Consider the following 16,854-nt stretch of genomic DNA (forward strand, 5'->3'; position numbering starts at 1 on the left):
TATCTCACTACCAGCCCTATTTAATGGCTGCAGAGAGCTGTAAGACAAAACTCTGCTTCCATACACCGTTTGTGTTGCTAATAAATGCTCACTAGGGCTGGCAACTTCCTTTATAGCATGCAATAATGGTTTAGGATAAATTTTTGTTAAGTATCTCACTATCAGCCCTATTTAATGGCTGCAGAGAGCTGTAAGACAAAACTCTGCTTCCATACACCATTTGCAGGCTTTTCTGATGAGCTGGGGGGTTGCCCTGATAAAATTACATACATTGCAGACTGAAGAGGGAAGATGCGTCTGCACGTCCTCGGGAGAATTGCTGATTTCCCTCCCAAAGATGTGCTAATATCAGTTGTCAACTGACTACTCAGCTGAATTTTGCTGCGTGAGCTCTCTGCTGAAAGCGAGCTGTTTCTGGGGAACCATTAGCTTGATAAATCAAGTTGCTGCTAATGTAACTAAAGATATCTGGCTGGCATTGAGTTACCGCTTCTCCTACTGTGTCGGGCTCTAATGGCAGTAAAGTGCCTGGAAAGCAATTTTATTGTTGACTCTTATGCCTGTGTAAATAGCTAATTTATCCTAATGACTGGATGGGACATAATTGGAAGTGAATTTTCAAGGATGTAATATGCATATTAATTATGAGTGTGAACTGGCCATCAGGAAGACTCTTGTCTGCTTGATCCTTTTAATACTGGTAAACATCATTATCTTTTCTAATGAGCCATGATGACTGACAGTAGTACTGTTCTACTCTGGGAGTCTGTTGTGGATGTCTGGTTACCAAAATAATTTCCCCCGTTTTCAACAGATTAAAAATGCTTGCAGGGTCTCCAGGGCTCCTGCACTTGCCAGATCTAATGTATATATTAAGATTATATCCCTGGGAAAGGAGGCAGCGCTGGGGCAGCGTGTTAGGAAAGCTGGATTCTCCTCAGTTCTGTGCTTGTTCTGGTCCCTGCGTGACCTTGCAAAAGTGGCTTTGCTTCTGAAAAGCAGGGCATGAAAAAAAGGTAGTGGTTGCAACCAGAGGTCCTGGAGCGTTGAGATGTCACCAGAATCTTGCTACAGGAAACCCTGCAGGGTGCTGCAGCCAGCAAACCCTGCTCTGCTTTCCTGTTAAAGGATAAATATGTGGGAGGGGAAAAAAATGAAACTCAACTCCTAGGACAGGCAGAAGGTGTTTACACAGTGGAACTGTTAACCGCTTTCATTGAGAGAATGACAATACTCTGTAGCAGACTGTGTCAAATCCAGAAAATACTACTCTAGAGAGGACATCAGAACTGGCAGCGCGTTGTTGGCTTAGGGTTGCTCTTGCCTTTGTTGGAAGGTATTTAAGTATTTCATAACGTATTTTTGTAAGTCTAAACTTAAATTTAAGTAACCAGTTGGTTCATTGCGACTATAGTGCCTTCCACGGTTGCTTCACCTCATTCAGCCACTGGTTTGTGGCTTCATCAGTTTTGAAGTGAAAAATAACCACAGGAGAAGTTAAGCCTGGTTGAAGCAAATTTTTTTTTATTAATGCAAGCACATCCAGTCAAACACGGAATATCCTGCTTTATGGTACAGCTTTATATTTAGCATTTCAGCTCAGAATAGCAAAACACAGTATTTAAGGAATGTATCAAACTGAGGGAGGAAAAATAAAAAGGAACCAATGTGAATACTGCATTGATTTCAAGTATATACTAGGACTGATTGACCAGTGAAGTGCACATTCATGTGAAAGCTTTTTTTATACATTTACAGAAAGTGTTCTAAAATTGCATTTCAAATATATATTTTTTCTTAAATTTTAAGCATCCCTTTTAAATTTCAATTACATAAACAAAGCTGATAGACAATCCCTCTTATAGTGTCCAACAATGTTACTAGCTAGAACATCTCTGAAAGTGCAAAACACTGTAATAATACAGTATAAATATTCTTACTCTAATCCAGGGCTGAAGGTCAGTACTTCAGCACAGGAAAAATAGCAGCAGATCATAAGAATTATCCCTTCCCCTTTTCTGGGCTGTTGTTGTTAGCAGTTAGTATCCTACTTCTTCCTTCTTCATGGCATAACTTGCTTCTGTTTCTTTTTGATGTCAATGCTATGCAAATAGCAAAAAGATGATTCATCTCCCTTTCTTACCCCAACTTACTCTTTTAATTTCAAGTATTTGTCAAGGGGGGCAGTGGAACCAGGGAGAGAGGGAAGGCTCTTTAATTTATCACCACGCTACAGGGCCAATACAGCAAATAATTTCTACCAAGTGATTGCAGATGCTGTATGAAACAGGGGCACTGCTTCTTGGTTGTAGGCACTCAGCAAGAAGAATCTACTGGACTGGAATAAACCAGACTCTTGGTCCAGCAACAGAAGGCAGAATAAGATAAAACTCATCTATTTAGAGTTGATCATTTTTAAAGAAGCTTGTGCAGAGGTCCTATGCGAGGCTCTGAGGGAGGCTGCAACTGCTGTGGACTTGAGTGCCTTGTTTAAAAAAAAAAAAATAAAAAAAGATCTCATAGTCTGGCTCAAGTCATTATCTTTACAAATATCCAGACCTCAAGCATTACGAGGACAACAGATACTCTTTGAGTAATAGTTTGTTCACTAAACAATAATTTTTAATCTGAGCCTATTTTTTTCTTTCTTAATTCAGAGATCAGGTGAGAAAATAAGTCCTGAACTGTGTATTTTTTCCTGGAAAGAAATACCTTGAATCTCAACCTAAGTTCCTCAGGTGCTCATTTGGCTAGCCAAATTGGGTATAAACTCAAGGCTAAAAAGTGAAATTAGAAATGGTAAGCATCGGTGGGCAATTTTGGTAGTGACCTGGGTTCAAAGGTGTGACTAATTTCTTATGGTGTTTCCCTTAGGTTTCAATGGGGTTTGGCTCAGACCATTAATCATGGCTTGCAAAATACTAGGAAAAGCTTATCATATAAGTTGGTCTTTGCTTTAATTGCCTGTAAGTGCAAACTAGCATTCTCAAAGGAAACAAGGCAATTAAATGCCCTGTTCAGTGGTGATGAATTCTTCTTAAGCTTCTTTGGAAGTGTTAGCCTTAACTTCAAATTGGACATCAGAGTTTCCTTCCCTCTCCCTAGCTCACATATGATTTTTATGTTCTGAAAACTGTTTTCAAAAAACATATTGAGCCTGTTTTGCAGAGATAATCTAGGTTAGACGTCCTTCTCTTAAACAAAACAACAAAAAAAAAAATTCCCTGATTTCTAAAAAGGAAAACACGAACTATTCTGACAGCCAGAATTTAAAGGATAGTTTCCAGAAGTAATAAAACTTAGACATGTGTGCATCTTCACACATGCACGCACACATCCTCACACACAAACGCACATCCCCCAGCAGTTACCCCATCTTACCTCTTTCAATCACGTAACAAAAATATGTTTGCTGCACCATCAATGTTACAGGCAGGTATACTCTACTTCGTGTGCCATATTCTCCATTTTATTTAAAAAGTACATTGTAGCTGGCTTCGAGACATCCATATTTTTATTTTCTTTACTTCCAGTCCAGCGTAATAGAAGGTACACTAAACGATATCAGTACCTTGTAAGGCACTATTTTCTGGTGTAGGAGAGGAACACGCTTGCTGCAGATGTCTAAGGCCTTGACTCTACAAACACTAACACGTGTGAAGGGTATCACTGATTTGAAGGAGACCCTTCACTTCAAAGCTAGAGACATGTTGAGTGTTCTGTAGGATACCGGTCCAATGGAGTATTTAACCTGAACACTGGCTTTAGTTGGGATGTGTGTTTTAATTTTTATTTATTTTGGTGGAAGTAATAAAAAATAAAGATTTGGATGCTGATAGAGTAAGATCTCCCCAGGGATACCAACTCCCATGATACATTTCATCTCTGAGAACAGGGCCCTGCCCTTATATTTAAAATAAAAAAACCAAAACCCTTCACTTAAGTGCCTTAAGGTTGACATGTGAAATATTTACCACATTTCATAAAAGTTACTGTATATACAAAAGAGACCTCAGCCAGTGAGGTCTGTCTTAGCTCAGTCCAAGTCTTTCAGGTTGTAAAAACACGGTCATTCGGTGTGCTTCAAAGTCTGCAAATCAGATCCAAAAATCTCAGGCTCTATTAAGCAGAGTTGTCCTAGAAGTAAACATAAATAAATAAATGAATATTCCTTTCTTCAAGGGATAGATTATTCAACTATTATAAAGTGGAATCCATCTATGAATTCCAATAAAGATGCTGACTTTAAATTCAATGAAAATTTAACCTCCATAACGTTACTTGAGGCCCTTAAGGTGCACTCAGGCAAATAACATATGCTCCTCTGTCATCCTAAACTATTGCTTGCTGAACTGCATCAGATTTAATACAAGGTACATTGCATGGATGTCATAAGTGAAAAGCTTACGTGGTGTTCCTAAGAAATACCGGGATCACTGGGAAACAGTGTCTTGTCTAGGACAATTCAGTTACGTGGCTCAACTGCAACTCAGAACATAGGGACTTCTTCATTCTTTATCTGGTACAGATATGTCAAATCTAAATGTTGAACATGATTTACAAAGTCTAAACCTCTCTTCCTGCCTTGGCCTCAGTATTAGAATAAATGTGAATTAACATCGTGTACACAGATGAGGTGCTTCCCCCCCTCAAAGAGGGAGGAGGAATTGAGACTTCCTCCCTTAAGAGTAGGCTGAAAATTAGAGTATTCATACAAATCTTGTAAAAGTTTTATAAGTGTGTAGGTATGATAAATTATAGCACTTAGTATCTTTATATATTTGTTCCCCTGAGAAAAGCATGTCTGAAAACTGCTACAAATGTAAATTCTTTTAGTGTATTTGATAGCCTAAACAAAGCATATTCTTCTTCCTTGTCCCAGCAGTGATCTTGCAGCCTGAACTGATCTGGCTGGGAAAGCTGTGGCAAAATCCAAGCCTTACTGAATTTTGTTCAGATTTGAACTTTGAAGGAAAAAAAATTAGTTCATATTTGGGCCAAAACTGTCTTAAGCTGGGTATGCAAACAAGAGGGAGAAGCTGATGATCACATGCCTGTGTATGTGTGCAAAAAGACTCATGTTCTGAGGAAGCTTCATACCTGAGTGTTTTCCAGCTGTCTTTTTCCATATGGTTTTCTGGACCTTCACTTTCAAAGGATGCAATGAACAGAGCTAGGAAATAAAAGAACAACAATCGGACACATGGGGTCTTTTAATGTAAAAAAATTAAGAGTTACAATGGAGCAGGTTTAACTTAGCAGGCCTCATAATTAAGTTTATTCTGATCAGAAGTGCTAATATATACTTCTCAAATGTTTTGTGCACATTTATTATTTGTCCGCATTTTAACAAGTAGGAAGACTTATGTTCAATAAAGGATTTTACCTTCTTCACTATAAATGGGTGCTGTGAGTAGATAGCTCTGGATCTTCTTGTCTTTTTCAAAAGGGCACTCAACCTGCTTCCATGTCAGGAAATCATGAATCTGTCTTGAAATTTCCCAGAATTTCTGCATAAGGTAATTAAAAAGATATTATTAAAATCATATTTGTTTTTTTCAAATACTAATTCTTTTGTTTCGATTTCAGAGCCTCTCAGTCTTTTATTCATGCTTATTCTATTACATTTTATTCAGTCTTCTTCCTTGTTATCATTTCCTATTGCTCCCTCCATCTCCCCTTCTTGCTTCAGTTCCTCATCTGTTCTTCTCAATGTTTTCATGCATCAGTTTTGGTAACAAATTAACGTTACTCCAATTATTATGTGAATTTTATATTTTGTAGTGCATCTGTCCCATTTTAATGTAAAACTAACAAAAAATAATATTCATTTCATTGCATTTTAAAACTAATCTTTTAACTGAAGGCAATTGCATTCCAACAGTTTTATGGACCCTCTTATATATATGCAATTGTAGGCCTGCTGGATACATAATATAAACACAGCAACTGCAAGCACTAGCTTTCACAGAAATTTGGTGAAATCATTTCCCCTACATAATGATATTGCTTAATGTCTAGATCACAGAAATGCTGAAGGAATTGCTAATCTAATGAGCTAGACATTCAAAACAGGCAAATGTTTGTGATGTACCATGTTTAGCATCACAAGCTTCTATAATAGTAAACTCCTACCTTGAAGTTTATCTGCCCATTGGGCAAGCGGTTCGTGTGTATTTTGTGCAGGAAGTAGATATCTTTAATGAAGAGGTTGAAAACTGGGATGACTATTTTCTCCCGATTGCTGTTGGCAGTCTGAGAGCGCTGTGCTGCTCCTTGCAGAGCCGTGCGGTAATTACAGAAGTTGCTGGAAGGATCCATGTGATGCTGTTTTTAAGGAAGAGGGGAAAAAGGCAGTCAAGTAATGCATGTCTCCTAAACATAAAAAGCTTTGCTCTAACCATCAGTGAGTTCGTTCTTTATGAATTCGTTGGGCCTCTTTTTAAACTCTCGGGATAAAGTACCTTATAATGATCAAGTCTGGATTCAGGTTTTTCTAATTTCTATCTTGTTTGAAATGAGGGTTCTTTACTGGCTTTACATTTATGCTTTGCTTCAATGGTTAATGGAAGACTGAAAGGAAATGATTAATCATTACTGGAAAAAAAAAAATCTAAATTCTAGCTTGCTGTCACCAATCTGTCCAATGACAATTTCAATTGAGTTTTGTTTTCATTCAGATCTCCACTAGATGGAGTACTCTAATTAGCTTTAAAGGTAGCAAAATGACATGTACTTGAGTGAAAACTACCTTGATGAAAAACTGAAAACCATAAGCAAGGGCAAAATAACCTAAGGGAAACTTGCATTCACTTCTCTTTGCAGTCAGGGAGTTTGAAATTCAGGAAATGCTCTCCCTGATGTTTATTTGCTGGTGACCACTGACAGAGATGCCTTTGTGATCACTTAGTAATCCCACAGCAGAGGTTTGGATGAAACTATTTGGTGGATTTCTATATAAAGTTTAAGCTTTATACGTACCTCTAAAACATCAAATTTGGCTGTTTTGACCTTGGACCAAGTTTTCTTTAGCCGTGCCACAGGACTCAAGTTCATCCCAGCTGAGTAGAGAGAGGAGAGAAAAAGAGATGACTTGAAAAAACGCAAGGCTAACATAACTCTGTGTTTATGTATTATCACCACATGTTTTGGGAGGCAGTTCAGCTTGACAAACAAAAGTTGTAGCTGACACTTGTCCACTCATACAATAATCTGTCGCTGGTATATACTACCCCTGTAGAAGTGTGCGTGTTGATGTTGTCAGCCAATTTAGGGCAAGTACGAGTGTAGTTTGGGCCAGTCAGTTTGTAAAATGCAGTGCCTTTTGTCGTCTGTGTTAAGGATACTCACAGATAATAGCCATCATTGAGTTGAAGTTTCCAATATTGAAACATTCTCTTGCCACATCAATGAAAAATTCCACCATTCTTGTACGTTGCTTTTTCTTTACAACCTGTAAGAAACAACATCTGTTAAGAGGGAGGGGACAGCCTGAATTTTGGATGGGATGTTCAGTCAAAAGCACTGTAACACATTGATCGAATAGGCATTTCAAGACTTAATCCAGCTAAACCTCTTATAGGTTTGAGGGTATTTTGTTAAGATTAATTTTTAATAAAAAAGCGCAAGTATTTGGGGCTATTATTCATTATTTGTCCAATTATGAGGCAGCGTAAGTTTTTGTTTATATAAAAAGTTCAAAGTTTTAGGGAATTTTGTATAAACAAGCTGGACACTTTCAGCAATTTCCTGTTACTGGAAGAGGGAGACAACATGAATATATGCAAAAAAATCTAAACCTCAGAAGGAAGAGGGAAAAGCAGTGGAAAAACGAAGGCCAGGGGCATGTAACCTAAATGTGAGAACAGGACATGGCAATTATTCTGTTTCTCTCATTTTTCTGTGTATGCTTTCAAATGACCTCTTGAGAGCAGGTAGTGATGACGATCAAATATACAAATTCCCAGTAATGCAAACATCTAAAGGATCTAGCAAGTGATGCTGAACATCTGCATTGCAGATTTTTTTATAAATGACAAAGCAAAATTAATATACAGCATTGTCTCCAAACTTTGTTTCCAAAAGCCATCAGTCTTTCTCTCCTTTTTTATTTCTTTAAGAAAAGCTATAATAATTACCTACATTACATTCATCAATCAAAATCTTTCCTATATTTAGACCTAAAAGTTTGGTCTGGCTTATAGAAAAATGGCTCCTGACTAGTAATTGTGGGACTGATTTCCAAGGGAATTCCCTTTTCATTTTTAATAAAAACTCTCTTACCTACATACTTCAGTTTCTGTGTTACATCAAAAGAAAATGGTTCAGTAGTCAAGGGCTTGGCTTAGCCCTTGGTATGCTAAAACCTTCTGTTTGACTGGTTTATTAAATGTATTGGCCACACCAGCCAGCTCTGGAAGGTGCCTTGGTGTGTTTTTGTAATAAGTTTCTGTGAGAGCAGGAAATCTTAAGAGATCAGGATCCATATATCTCACTTCATGAAACTGTAGTAGGCATCTGGATTTCCACAGAAGAGCTGCTGACCATATAAGCATAGAGAAAAAATTTTCCATTTGCTAGGCTTGCTACATATTAATAGGAATCTAAAAAGACAGAGAATACACATGCAAAAAAAAAAAAGTTTCTGGGGCAGTATACCTTCCATTTCTTTGCTTATTATATGATAGAAGTTACTATAATCTTCTCCCTCTTTTTTTTCTTTTTTTACTGTTTAATCTTTCTGAAGGAAGTTTATTCATGATTTTTCTACAACAAAGATGAGTAGGACAGTGCTAATGCAGTGGAAGGATAGCAATTTACTGGTATATCTGTGTTTAAAGATTAGTATCTTTGAGAATTTATGGATGTATTTAAAAATAATAAAAAAAAAAAAATCCAAAAGAGCTCCTGACTTAAACTCCTCACAAGTTCCATTTCACTGCATGACTAATGCTGCTATGGAAGCTATACAAAACTAAAGAATATACATAAAGCCAAATGTAGCTGTGAACTCTTAATCATATAAGCATGCAAATAATTTAATGCTTGAGTAATGCTATTATCTTTAATTGCACTGCTAATGTTTAAATCTGTTTAAGACCAGTTTAGACCACTGCCTGCCTTTTGTCCTTAAGGCCAGGACCATTTTGCTATTTTCTTTTCTACAAATACCTACCCGACAAATCTCCGTAGCCACCAGCATGCTGAGACAATTGAACCAATTGTCATAGGCCTCCAAATTATAGGTTTTGGTCACATCGCCTCGGCACTGTAAGAGAACAGGCCACATTGTTAATCCTATCCTGTATCACGATAAAGCCAACATACCAAACTTTCTTTTCATGTCTTGATAAAATCTTGTGGATGTTTCTTAAGGCGTGAGCTTAAAGGTTAGAAAATGTCAGCCTTTCTTGCAGAGGGTATACTCAAATCACAGCGGTTCTTAACCCTGGTTACTCTTTGTTTCTTTTTCCCTCTGTATCCCTTGTTGTACCTTGTGATTATCCAGGGAGTCCATGTGGCTGACAATCTGCATCAGATCCTCTGGGTAAATGTTGCTCACCCTTTCCTGTGTTTGGAGAGATGAAAGATTGTCACTGTACAGATAAACAGGGAGCTCAGTGAAAAATGCATCAATAAAGCCAGACTTAGGAGCACATTTTGGCAACTTTCATCTTCTTACAGTGTAGATGTGTAAGGTGTGTTTAATGGTGTACCTAATCTCGTTCATTACTTGGTATTTTTTGATTTAAATATTAGAGGCTTTCAGTGAAGCCATAACAAAATTCATATTGATGAGTATATTAATATTTAGTAAATGGATAAAGAAATACTTCACACAAATTAGTGTCTCACCAGTTCAATATAGGTCAGCTGCTGTGCCAAGATGAGAGGGTCACAGCACACACTCAGGATGTCCTTTTGAGTTGACTGTGGCTTGGTTTTGAGGATAGTGCCTTTGTCGGTAACTGGTTGCCGGAATTTCTCCCTGATTTCCTGGTACTGGCTCCGTGCGGAGAGGGCCATCAGGAGATTCTGTGTCATCTGGCTAATGATCTTTTTCATTGTTCCATTTTCCTAAGCAAAAGGCAGAAACAATGACTGTTAAAAACGTTTAGTGCTTGCAGACACAGATCGTCGAACAATTTCTGACTGAGAAAAATAAATGCCTATTATCCATTTTCTTTCATCTTATCTGAGCTGATCATCCTGTGACAAATGAACTTGTCCTGGCTGCCCACACAACTTCATAATGACATCTTTATACCTGCCCACCTTCTGAACTCTTATTTCACTTGCTTGGCTGGTCTGCTCCTTGCAGCAGTTTTGGGCTAGTACTCAGTTTCAAAGGCATCAAGGTGAGCAGCTTAAAAGTGGGTGTAGTGAAAGGTGGCTGAGCTGCTTGCACAAGGCTTCCTGGATCCTGAGGGTGCCAAGTGCCAAAAAGTTCTCTCTCATTCTGATTAGACTCACTGATGATCAAGTCTGTCTAGCCCAGGCAGAATCCAGGGAATTCGCATTATGTCCAAGAATATGCCCCTAAAATACCCTGGCTTGGCTTTGAACACCTGTATCATCCAAAGATTTGGGTAAGAGCACAGTACACATCATATCCTTGGACAACTAAAATCTCTTTCTGTTCATCAGGTGCAGATTTTAAACATAGGATCTATAAGGATACATACTGGTAAAGCAACAAAAATATAATTTGCTCAGTGTTTTGACAACTAAGGGAAGCTGAAGTCTTTGATGTTGATTGTGTCCTATAGACATTCTCTATTAGGTCAACCCCAAAGAGCTAACTTGATGCTTTCCTGTACCTCCACCCCTCCTGTTACTGCTTTAAATGACCCGGGTTCTCTGACCCTTTTCTTCCTGCTGCTGGAAAAACCACTTCAACCCAAGACACTCCTCCTCTTCCCGCACAATTGTTCTCTTGTTTTCATGCAAATTATTTCTCTTGAAGTTAGCCACAAGGTTAACCATTAGTTTACAACCTGCTGTGTTGGTTTCTGCCAGTCAACTGGATGCACTAGAAAGAACTGCAATGAATCTGTGATCGTTCAAAGAAGCCACTAATGTGCAGTGATGACTGAAATTATGTAGCAGATGTGAGGGACGATGACTACCAAATACTTGTATATTGCATGCTATAATTAAGCAATAATAGTGTCAGAATGTTGCTTTACAAGGCAATAATCTGACTCCCATGTGAAATCAAATGAAAAGCTGAAGGCAGCGTAGCTCATCTTGATGAGACAACTGGATTACCACTGAACAGCAGCTGGCTGGAGCCATTTCGGATATTGTGCTACAAGTGTTCAGAAATGCCAAGGGAGCGTGGGGGGGACTAAAATAAAGCGCTAATTCTGCTCCCTGGTATGCTGAGCTTTCTGCTGTAAATCATTTGACTTCAGCTGCTATGCCTGACTTACCCACGTATAATATCGTGGATATTATATGCAAGTGAACAAAGAAATTGTAGTGACGTGAAAAACTATGCTTACTTAAGTTATTGTAAATTTATTAGCATCTTACTAATTAGACAAATGCCCTTAGGTTTAGCAGTTTCATTACTTCTCACCCTAAACTTTCTTACAATTTTGGAAAATAAGGCAATGAGTATAGAATACTTTGTCCTTGTTTGAGTTCAAACAGGGATGTCTGTTTCATTTGGGGTGCAATTCTATACCAGTAGCTATTTGGTATGCTGTCTGATAGCACAGGACAAGCACCCTACTGCTTTGTGCGAGTTCTCAGTTTACTTTCTATCCTATGCATGGAGAATAGTGCCCTAAGGGGATTCGGAAAAGCTTTAAAATAAAAACCAATCCCCCCAACCATTACCATAATCCCTTGCTGAAGCACAGTATGGGTAGTTTCTTGTGGTAACAAATACTGAGAACAAGAGCTGCTTTTTGTCAGTGTCAAATTATGTTTCCTAGGGGTCAGACATAGCATAGCTCTTCACTGATCAAACTTGACTTGTAGCCTTGTTAAGGGGATAAATATGGTGACACTGTAATTAATGAATGTCATCAGATGCCTCAGACACCACAGCACTGAGCCACCCTGTGAAGACGTGTTTTTCTCAAATGACAATTCATTCATACATAACAGAGTGGGAGGGAAGGGAAGAGAACGAAAGCCCACAACTTCTTTCTAGTTCAAAGTAATAGACAAATTAAATACTAAGATACAGACGCTAGGTAAAACCTCTGCCAAGTCCCCTTTCACGATAGTATCTCTGCCAACATACACCTCTTCACCCTTGTCTACAAAGGGAATAAAAGGCATATTATAATCCTATTTGCTTTTCCCCTCCTACTACGGCACTGACATTTTCATAGTAGCGTCCAGGTAAACAGCTTTGCTGATGCAACAAAACTGACATACTTCCTTTTGACAACTTGGTAACACCTAATTGTATTGTGTCCTATCACTGATTCATGTAGCACTGTCAAACCTGTTGTTCTTCATTTTCTCTGTACTTGAATCAACAAAACCACGTAATACAATTGTCTTCCCATTTCCTGCTAATTGTTCTCAAATAGATATTGAAATTGTAGGTTTAAAAACAAGGAGAAGCTTCTACTTCTATAGAAGTAAGCCTTCATGTTCACACAAAAACTTGACAATTCCCTTGCAGTGCTTCATCGTATTCTTCTGCCTGTTGGTAGTTAAGAGTGACTTTCTCAATATGAAAAGTGTAGGCTTTGAGTGTTGGAAAAAAACCCAACAAAACAAAAAAACAGAAAAGTGACAGCCCTTGTTTTATTTGAATTTGCTTGATCTTTTTATTTTAGAAAAGTTTTTTGTGAGGTCTAGCCTTCTTCACAGGCTAGAAACTCAGAGCTGTTATGACCGGTGACTGAGTAGCTAGCAGAGCTCAAATAGACTTCCAGTGGAAATACTGTGCATGTCACTTGAAACATAGCAACAAAACAGTTGCTGATTATTGCTAGGAATAAACTATTAAAAAATAAGCATCTTCCTCTTGAGCAAGAGTACAATTGCTACAACTAGTTGATATGTCTTGTGGGACTTAGACGTAGAGAGTAGTAACACAGTACCAAGGATGGTACATCACTCATCATGAAAGTTAACTATATTGTGCCATTATAGACTGTTCTTTCCTTTCTCCTTCTGTACCACATCCATTTTTCACATCGTTTTGACTGTTTTGTCTGTCCCTCTTACACATGGTGATTATACATAGACAGTTTCTGCTAATGGACCGTGGAGTTCATCACTCAGCCCGTGCCCTGCAGTTACTGACAGCTTAGTCCATTTACAAAATATTGCATGCAGGAGCAAGGGATTGTATATAATATGATAAACTATATATAAAGGTTGACAAATATTGCTTTACCACTTAATGGTTTTTCTCCCCCAGCACCTACCTCATCACATTGTGTGATCCTGTGAGCAATCTCCTTCAACTCTTTCATGGATTTTTCATCTTGGAAATCATAGGGGAAAGTTTCAGTCCATTCCTTCAGGAGCTGAATGATTTTGGCAGCAAAGGATTTTAGCTTTGCCTAGAAAGAAACAAAGAGTTGATTACTGACCGTAGACTTTTCTTGCTGCAGAGTAAATTACCTGATAAAGGCTCACATAAAACTAGAGACACCCTTGAAAATACTTGGCAATAGTAGTAGGTGAAGGGGATAAAAAAAGAGCATATCTAAGCCAGATTTCTAAATAGTATAATTTAGCTTCCTTCGATAGCTTGGTAATGTCTCTTACCAAACCCTTTGAAGATGTTTTCAAGGTTTGTTTTATAAAGCCAGGAAGATGACAGAATAGTTTGACTGATTCATTTGATTGAAGTTAATGGGACTTAAGCTGATTTATGCCATCTCAGGCAGCAGTACCTTCACGTTTGAATTAAAATACATACAAACCGCAGCACTCTACCGAGCATCTTTCATAAGCAATGTTCACAAAGACATTTTTGTGCTGTAGAATTTATCAGACACTCCAGATTGAGCTGTATATTGAAATAAATGAATGACAGGAAAGATGTGTGCGTTCTCTCTGTGACATCTAAATCAAAATGGACTTTGAAAATAAAAAGAATTGGCTCTTACTCAAAAAGCTATCAACCACAGAAAGAGGAGGGAGAGCTATTTTCTAAGTTTTTCTGTTACCCATGAATTGTCTAAGGCTTTTTGTCAGTTAGACCTGAACTGGATGCCAATTACTCCACTATCATAGCAATAAAGAGCAGCATTGCTAAATCCAAGGGAGTACTCTTGTAAAGTTGGGAGTGTGAGTGTTATGAGCAAAAAAAAAATAAAAACTTAGGTTGTGTTTGTCCTCCCACCCAACTGGTGAGGCACTGAGGAAAAAGAGAAAGTTTCCATGTGTGTTAGCCCCCTGGCTTGTAAGCTACAGAAGTCCCACTACACAGTGGTTCCATCTCCCCACGCACAGTGTGCTTTCCTCACTGCACTCTCCATCAGCCTCTTAAGGGTTACAGAAGGTGACTTAGCATGTGGGTGTCACTACAGGAAATCAGTCTATTTTCTTTTATGACAAATAGCGAATGTCCTCCAAGAACTGGTAGGAACTCCTGCCAAACCATCATCTGATCATAGTATGTCCTAGTTTATTTAATCAAAACCAAAAGTCAAACAAACTAAGCTATTTTTTGATTGTTTTTACATCTCACTGGTACGTAGTCACTGGGAATATTAGTAATGATTAATAAAAACTTTGAAGTTAAACCAAACCTTGAATCCTCAATCTGAAAATAAGCCAGTGCTCCTTGTAAGTCTGAAGGGAATTTTCTTGCCTTTTTTTCAGGGCAGCAGACTGCACTCTGCTAGCACGCTCTTCCTAGCTGTTTTTTATTGATAGCATTTAATTAATCCTGCTAGTAAGAGAAGCACAGAATAGTTGGACTATGAAGGCAGAAAGAAAACATCACCATTCTCTTTGCCAGCAATAGGCATTCCTGCAAAGCAAACCCTGCCAATGCCACTCCTGTGGAGCCCAGCTTCAAGGTATTTCTAACCAGTGTGGGACAGTTCCAGATTATAGCTCTCTGTCCTCCAAACTCCCATTGTCACCTGCCTTGGGGAAAAGACAATTCATACTACTTTGCGAGGAAATGCATGGAGCCTGACATTAATTCTCTATCACCACCCATGATTATTCTTTTAATAATCAGCTAGCCACTGTGCTTCTGTTCAAGTTAACAGCTTTGTGTCTGCTCCGCTTCTGTTAACCAAAAGCTGCTACCGAACTGTGTTTTGGTATTAATTATCCTGACTATCCATTCTTTTTAACTTCTGAAACTGAAAAAGGAGGGATGGGAGGTTCCAAAATCCTTCCTTAGGCCGTGGCAAACATCTCCATATGAACACTGACTTCCCTTCTCATGCATCTGCTTGTCAGTTGCCAGGCTTTGTGTCCTTCATGATGGAAAGGTAGGGGCATCTGTTGCAAGACAAACTGTAAACCATATTACTCTTCATGTAATTACTTTTGAGGTGCAAAAAAGTTTAATGTTTTATCAGATGCTTTTCATGCTCGTGAAATAAGGTATGCTTTCGGAGAGCAACACTAAAAACCATCAGTACAGCAAAATGTGTGATTCTTGTTTCATGTGCTCTGATGAAATCCAAAGCAGCGTGACAGGCTTGATGCACATCATTTGTGATAACCCAGATAGAAATCACACATATGTGGGTAGCAGCACGCATTTTTTCCTGTTTGTCATGGTTGCAGTTAACCAGCCAACCTACTTTCTCTGTAGTCCTACCCCAGATGTGAGCCTCCCCTTGTGAGGCCTGACAGAGTCCTCTGGAGTCTATGGGAATCCTTCTCCCATAAATATTTCTTTGAGAAGAAAAATACTTCTATTAATTTAAGTACTGCTCTGCATGAGGTAAGACAGGACTGAGAAACAACTGCCAATTAGAAAGGAGGGCAATAGCAGTGCTTTGCTTGTAGGAAAGGGAGGTTTAATGACAATGGCCCAGTTATGAGTATTGTTTTTCTTTTTGGTTTTAAAAAAGGAGAACTTACTGTCAACAAAACCTGAAGGAAATAATAATTTTTTAAGAAACTTAGGTATTCTGAGACAGGCAAGACAAGCTTAATAGAAACTAACTTACTTTCTATTTCTTACTACTTTAACTTTTGAGTTTAGAAATACCCTCAAACCATAGATATGCACTACAGTTTTAACAACAGTTTTTTCCACTGAATAGTATTATACAAGTGTGTTTTTCTGTGACAATCTTGTTTGGGTCTTTCCAATCTCTAATGCCCTTATGGAGAGTTAAATTTTATCCTTTACGGTCAAGCTTAACTACTGACTTGTATATTGCAGCTGATGTCCTAAAGTGTGAAACCCTTCCTTTTTACGAGTGGCCAAAAGGACTCTAAGCAGGCTCTAAGACATCCTGGAGTGTTTTTATTTTTAATCCACTTTTCTCTGGGTTGTTTTCTATAGGGCTCTTTGGCTAGCCAGTAATGTCAAAAACAAAGGAATGATAATTATTGTGGTGCATAACCTCAAAACTTGGCTCCTTGCCACTTTTTCAGCTCACACGCTATCCAAATGACAAGCCAGCCAGCTTCTCATCTTGGGAGATTTGCATAAGTAAACTCTATCAGAAATGATCAGAGCTGCTTTAGCTACTTTTGCAAGCTATTTCCTGCTATGGAGCCGCTTAATTAGAAGGTGCTGGTTGCTGATCATACCTTAATGGGTTACGATTGTGAATACGTAGAGTGTCTTGGGTCCAGAATTTCTATGCTAAATGTGAGCTAAGCATTTATTTGTTGCTGGATAGAAAAACACTAGCAAATGCTAGTGGCCAAACTATTCTGTAAAAC

At 38.4% G+C, this 16,854-nt stretch overlaps 1 protein-coding gene across 4 annotated transcripts in view; it reads right to left on the bottom strand.

Annotated features, from left to right (window-relative positions):
• Window positions 1-1,502: 1,502 nt before the first annotated feature.
• The window catches only part of RASGEF1A (RasGEF domain family member 1A), a 174,201-nt gene continuing 158,849 nt past the window's right edge, over window positions 1,503-16,854 (bottom strand). For all 4 annotated transcript variants that reach the window (XM_014940554.1, XM_014940552.1, XM_014940553.1 and 1 more), the window contains 10 exons: window positions 13,404-13,541; window positions 9,856-10,077; window positions 9,494-9,568; window positions 9,176-9,268; window positions 7,351-7,453; window positions 6,982-7,061; window positions 6,136-6,327; window positions 5,387-5,510; window positions 5,101-5,173; window positions 1,503-4,137 (listed from right to left, as the gene is read on the bottom strand). In XM_014940554.1, coding sequence (XP_014796040.1) covers window positions 4,113-4,137; window positions 5,101-5,173; window positions 5,387-5,510; window positions 6,136-6,327; window positions 6,982-7,061; window positions 7,351-7,453; window positions 9,176-9,268; window positions 9,494-9,568; window positions 9,856-10,077; window positions 13,404-13,541 — 1,125 coding nt within the window. In that variant the 3' untranslated portion in view covers window positions 1,503-4,112. The remainder of the gene's footprint in view (window positions 4,138-5,100; window positions 5,174-5,386; window positions 5,511-6,135; window positions 6,328-6,981; window positions 7,062-7,350; window positions 7,454-9,175; window positions 9,269-9,493; window positions 9,569-9,855; window positions 10,078-13,403; window positions 13,542-16,854) is intronic.

The sequence above is a fragment of the Calidris pugnax genome, unplaced genomic scaffold (genome assembly GCF_001431845.1).
Source record: "Calidris pugnax isolate Ruff unplaced genomic scaffold, ASM143184v1 scaffold39, whole genome shotgun sequence".
Taxonomy (NCBI): domain Eukaryota; kingdom Metazoa; phylum Chordata; class Aves; order Charadriiformes; family Scolopacidae; genus Calidris; species Calidris pugnax.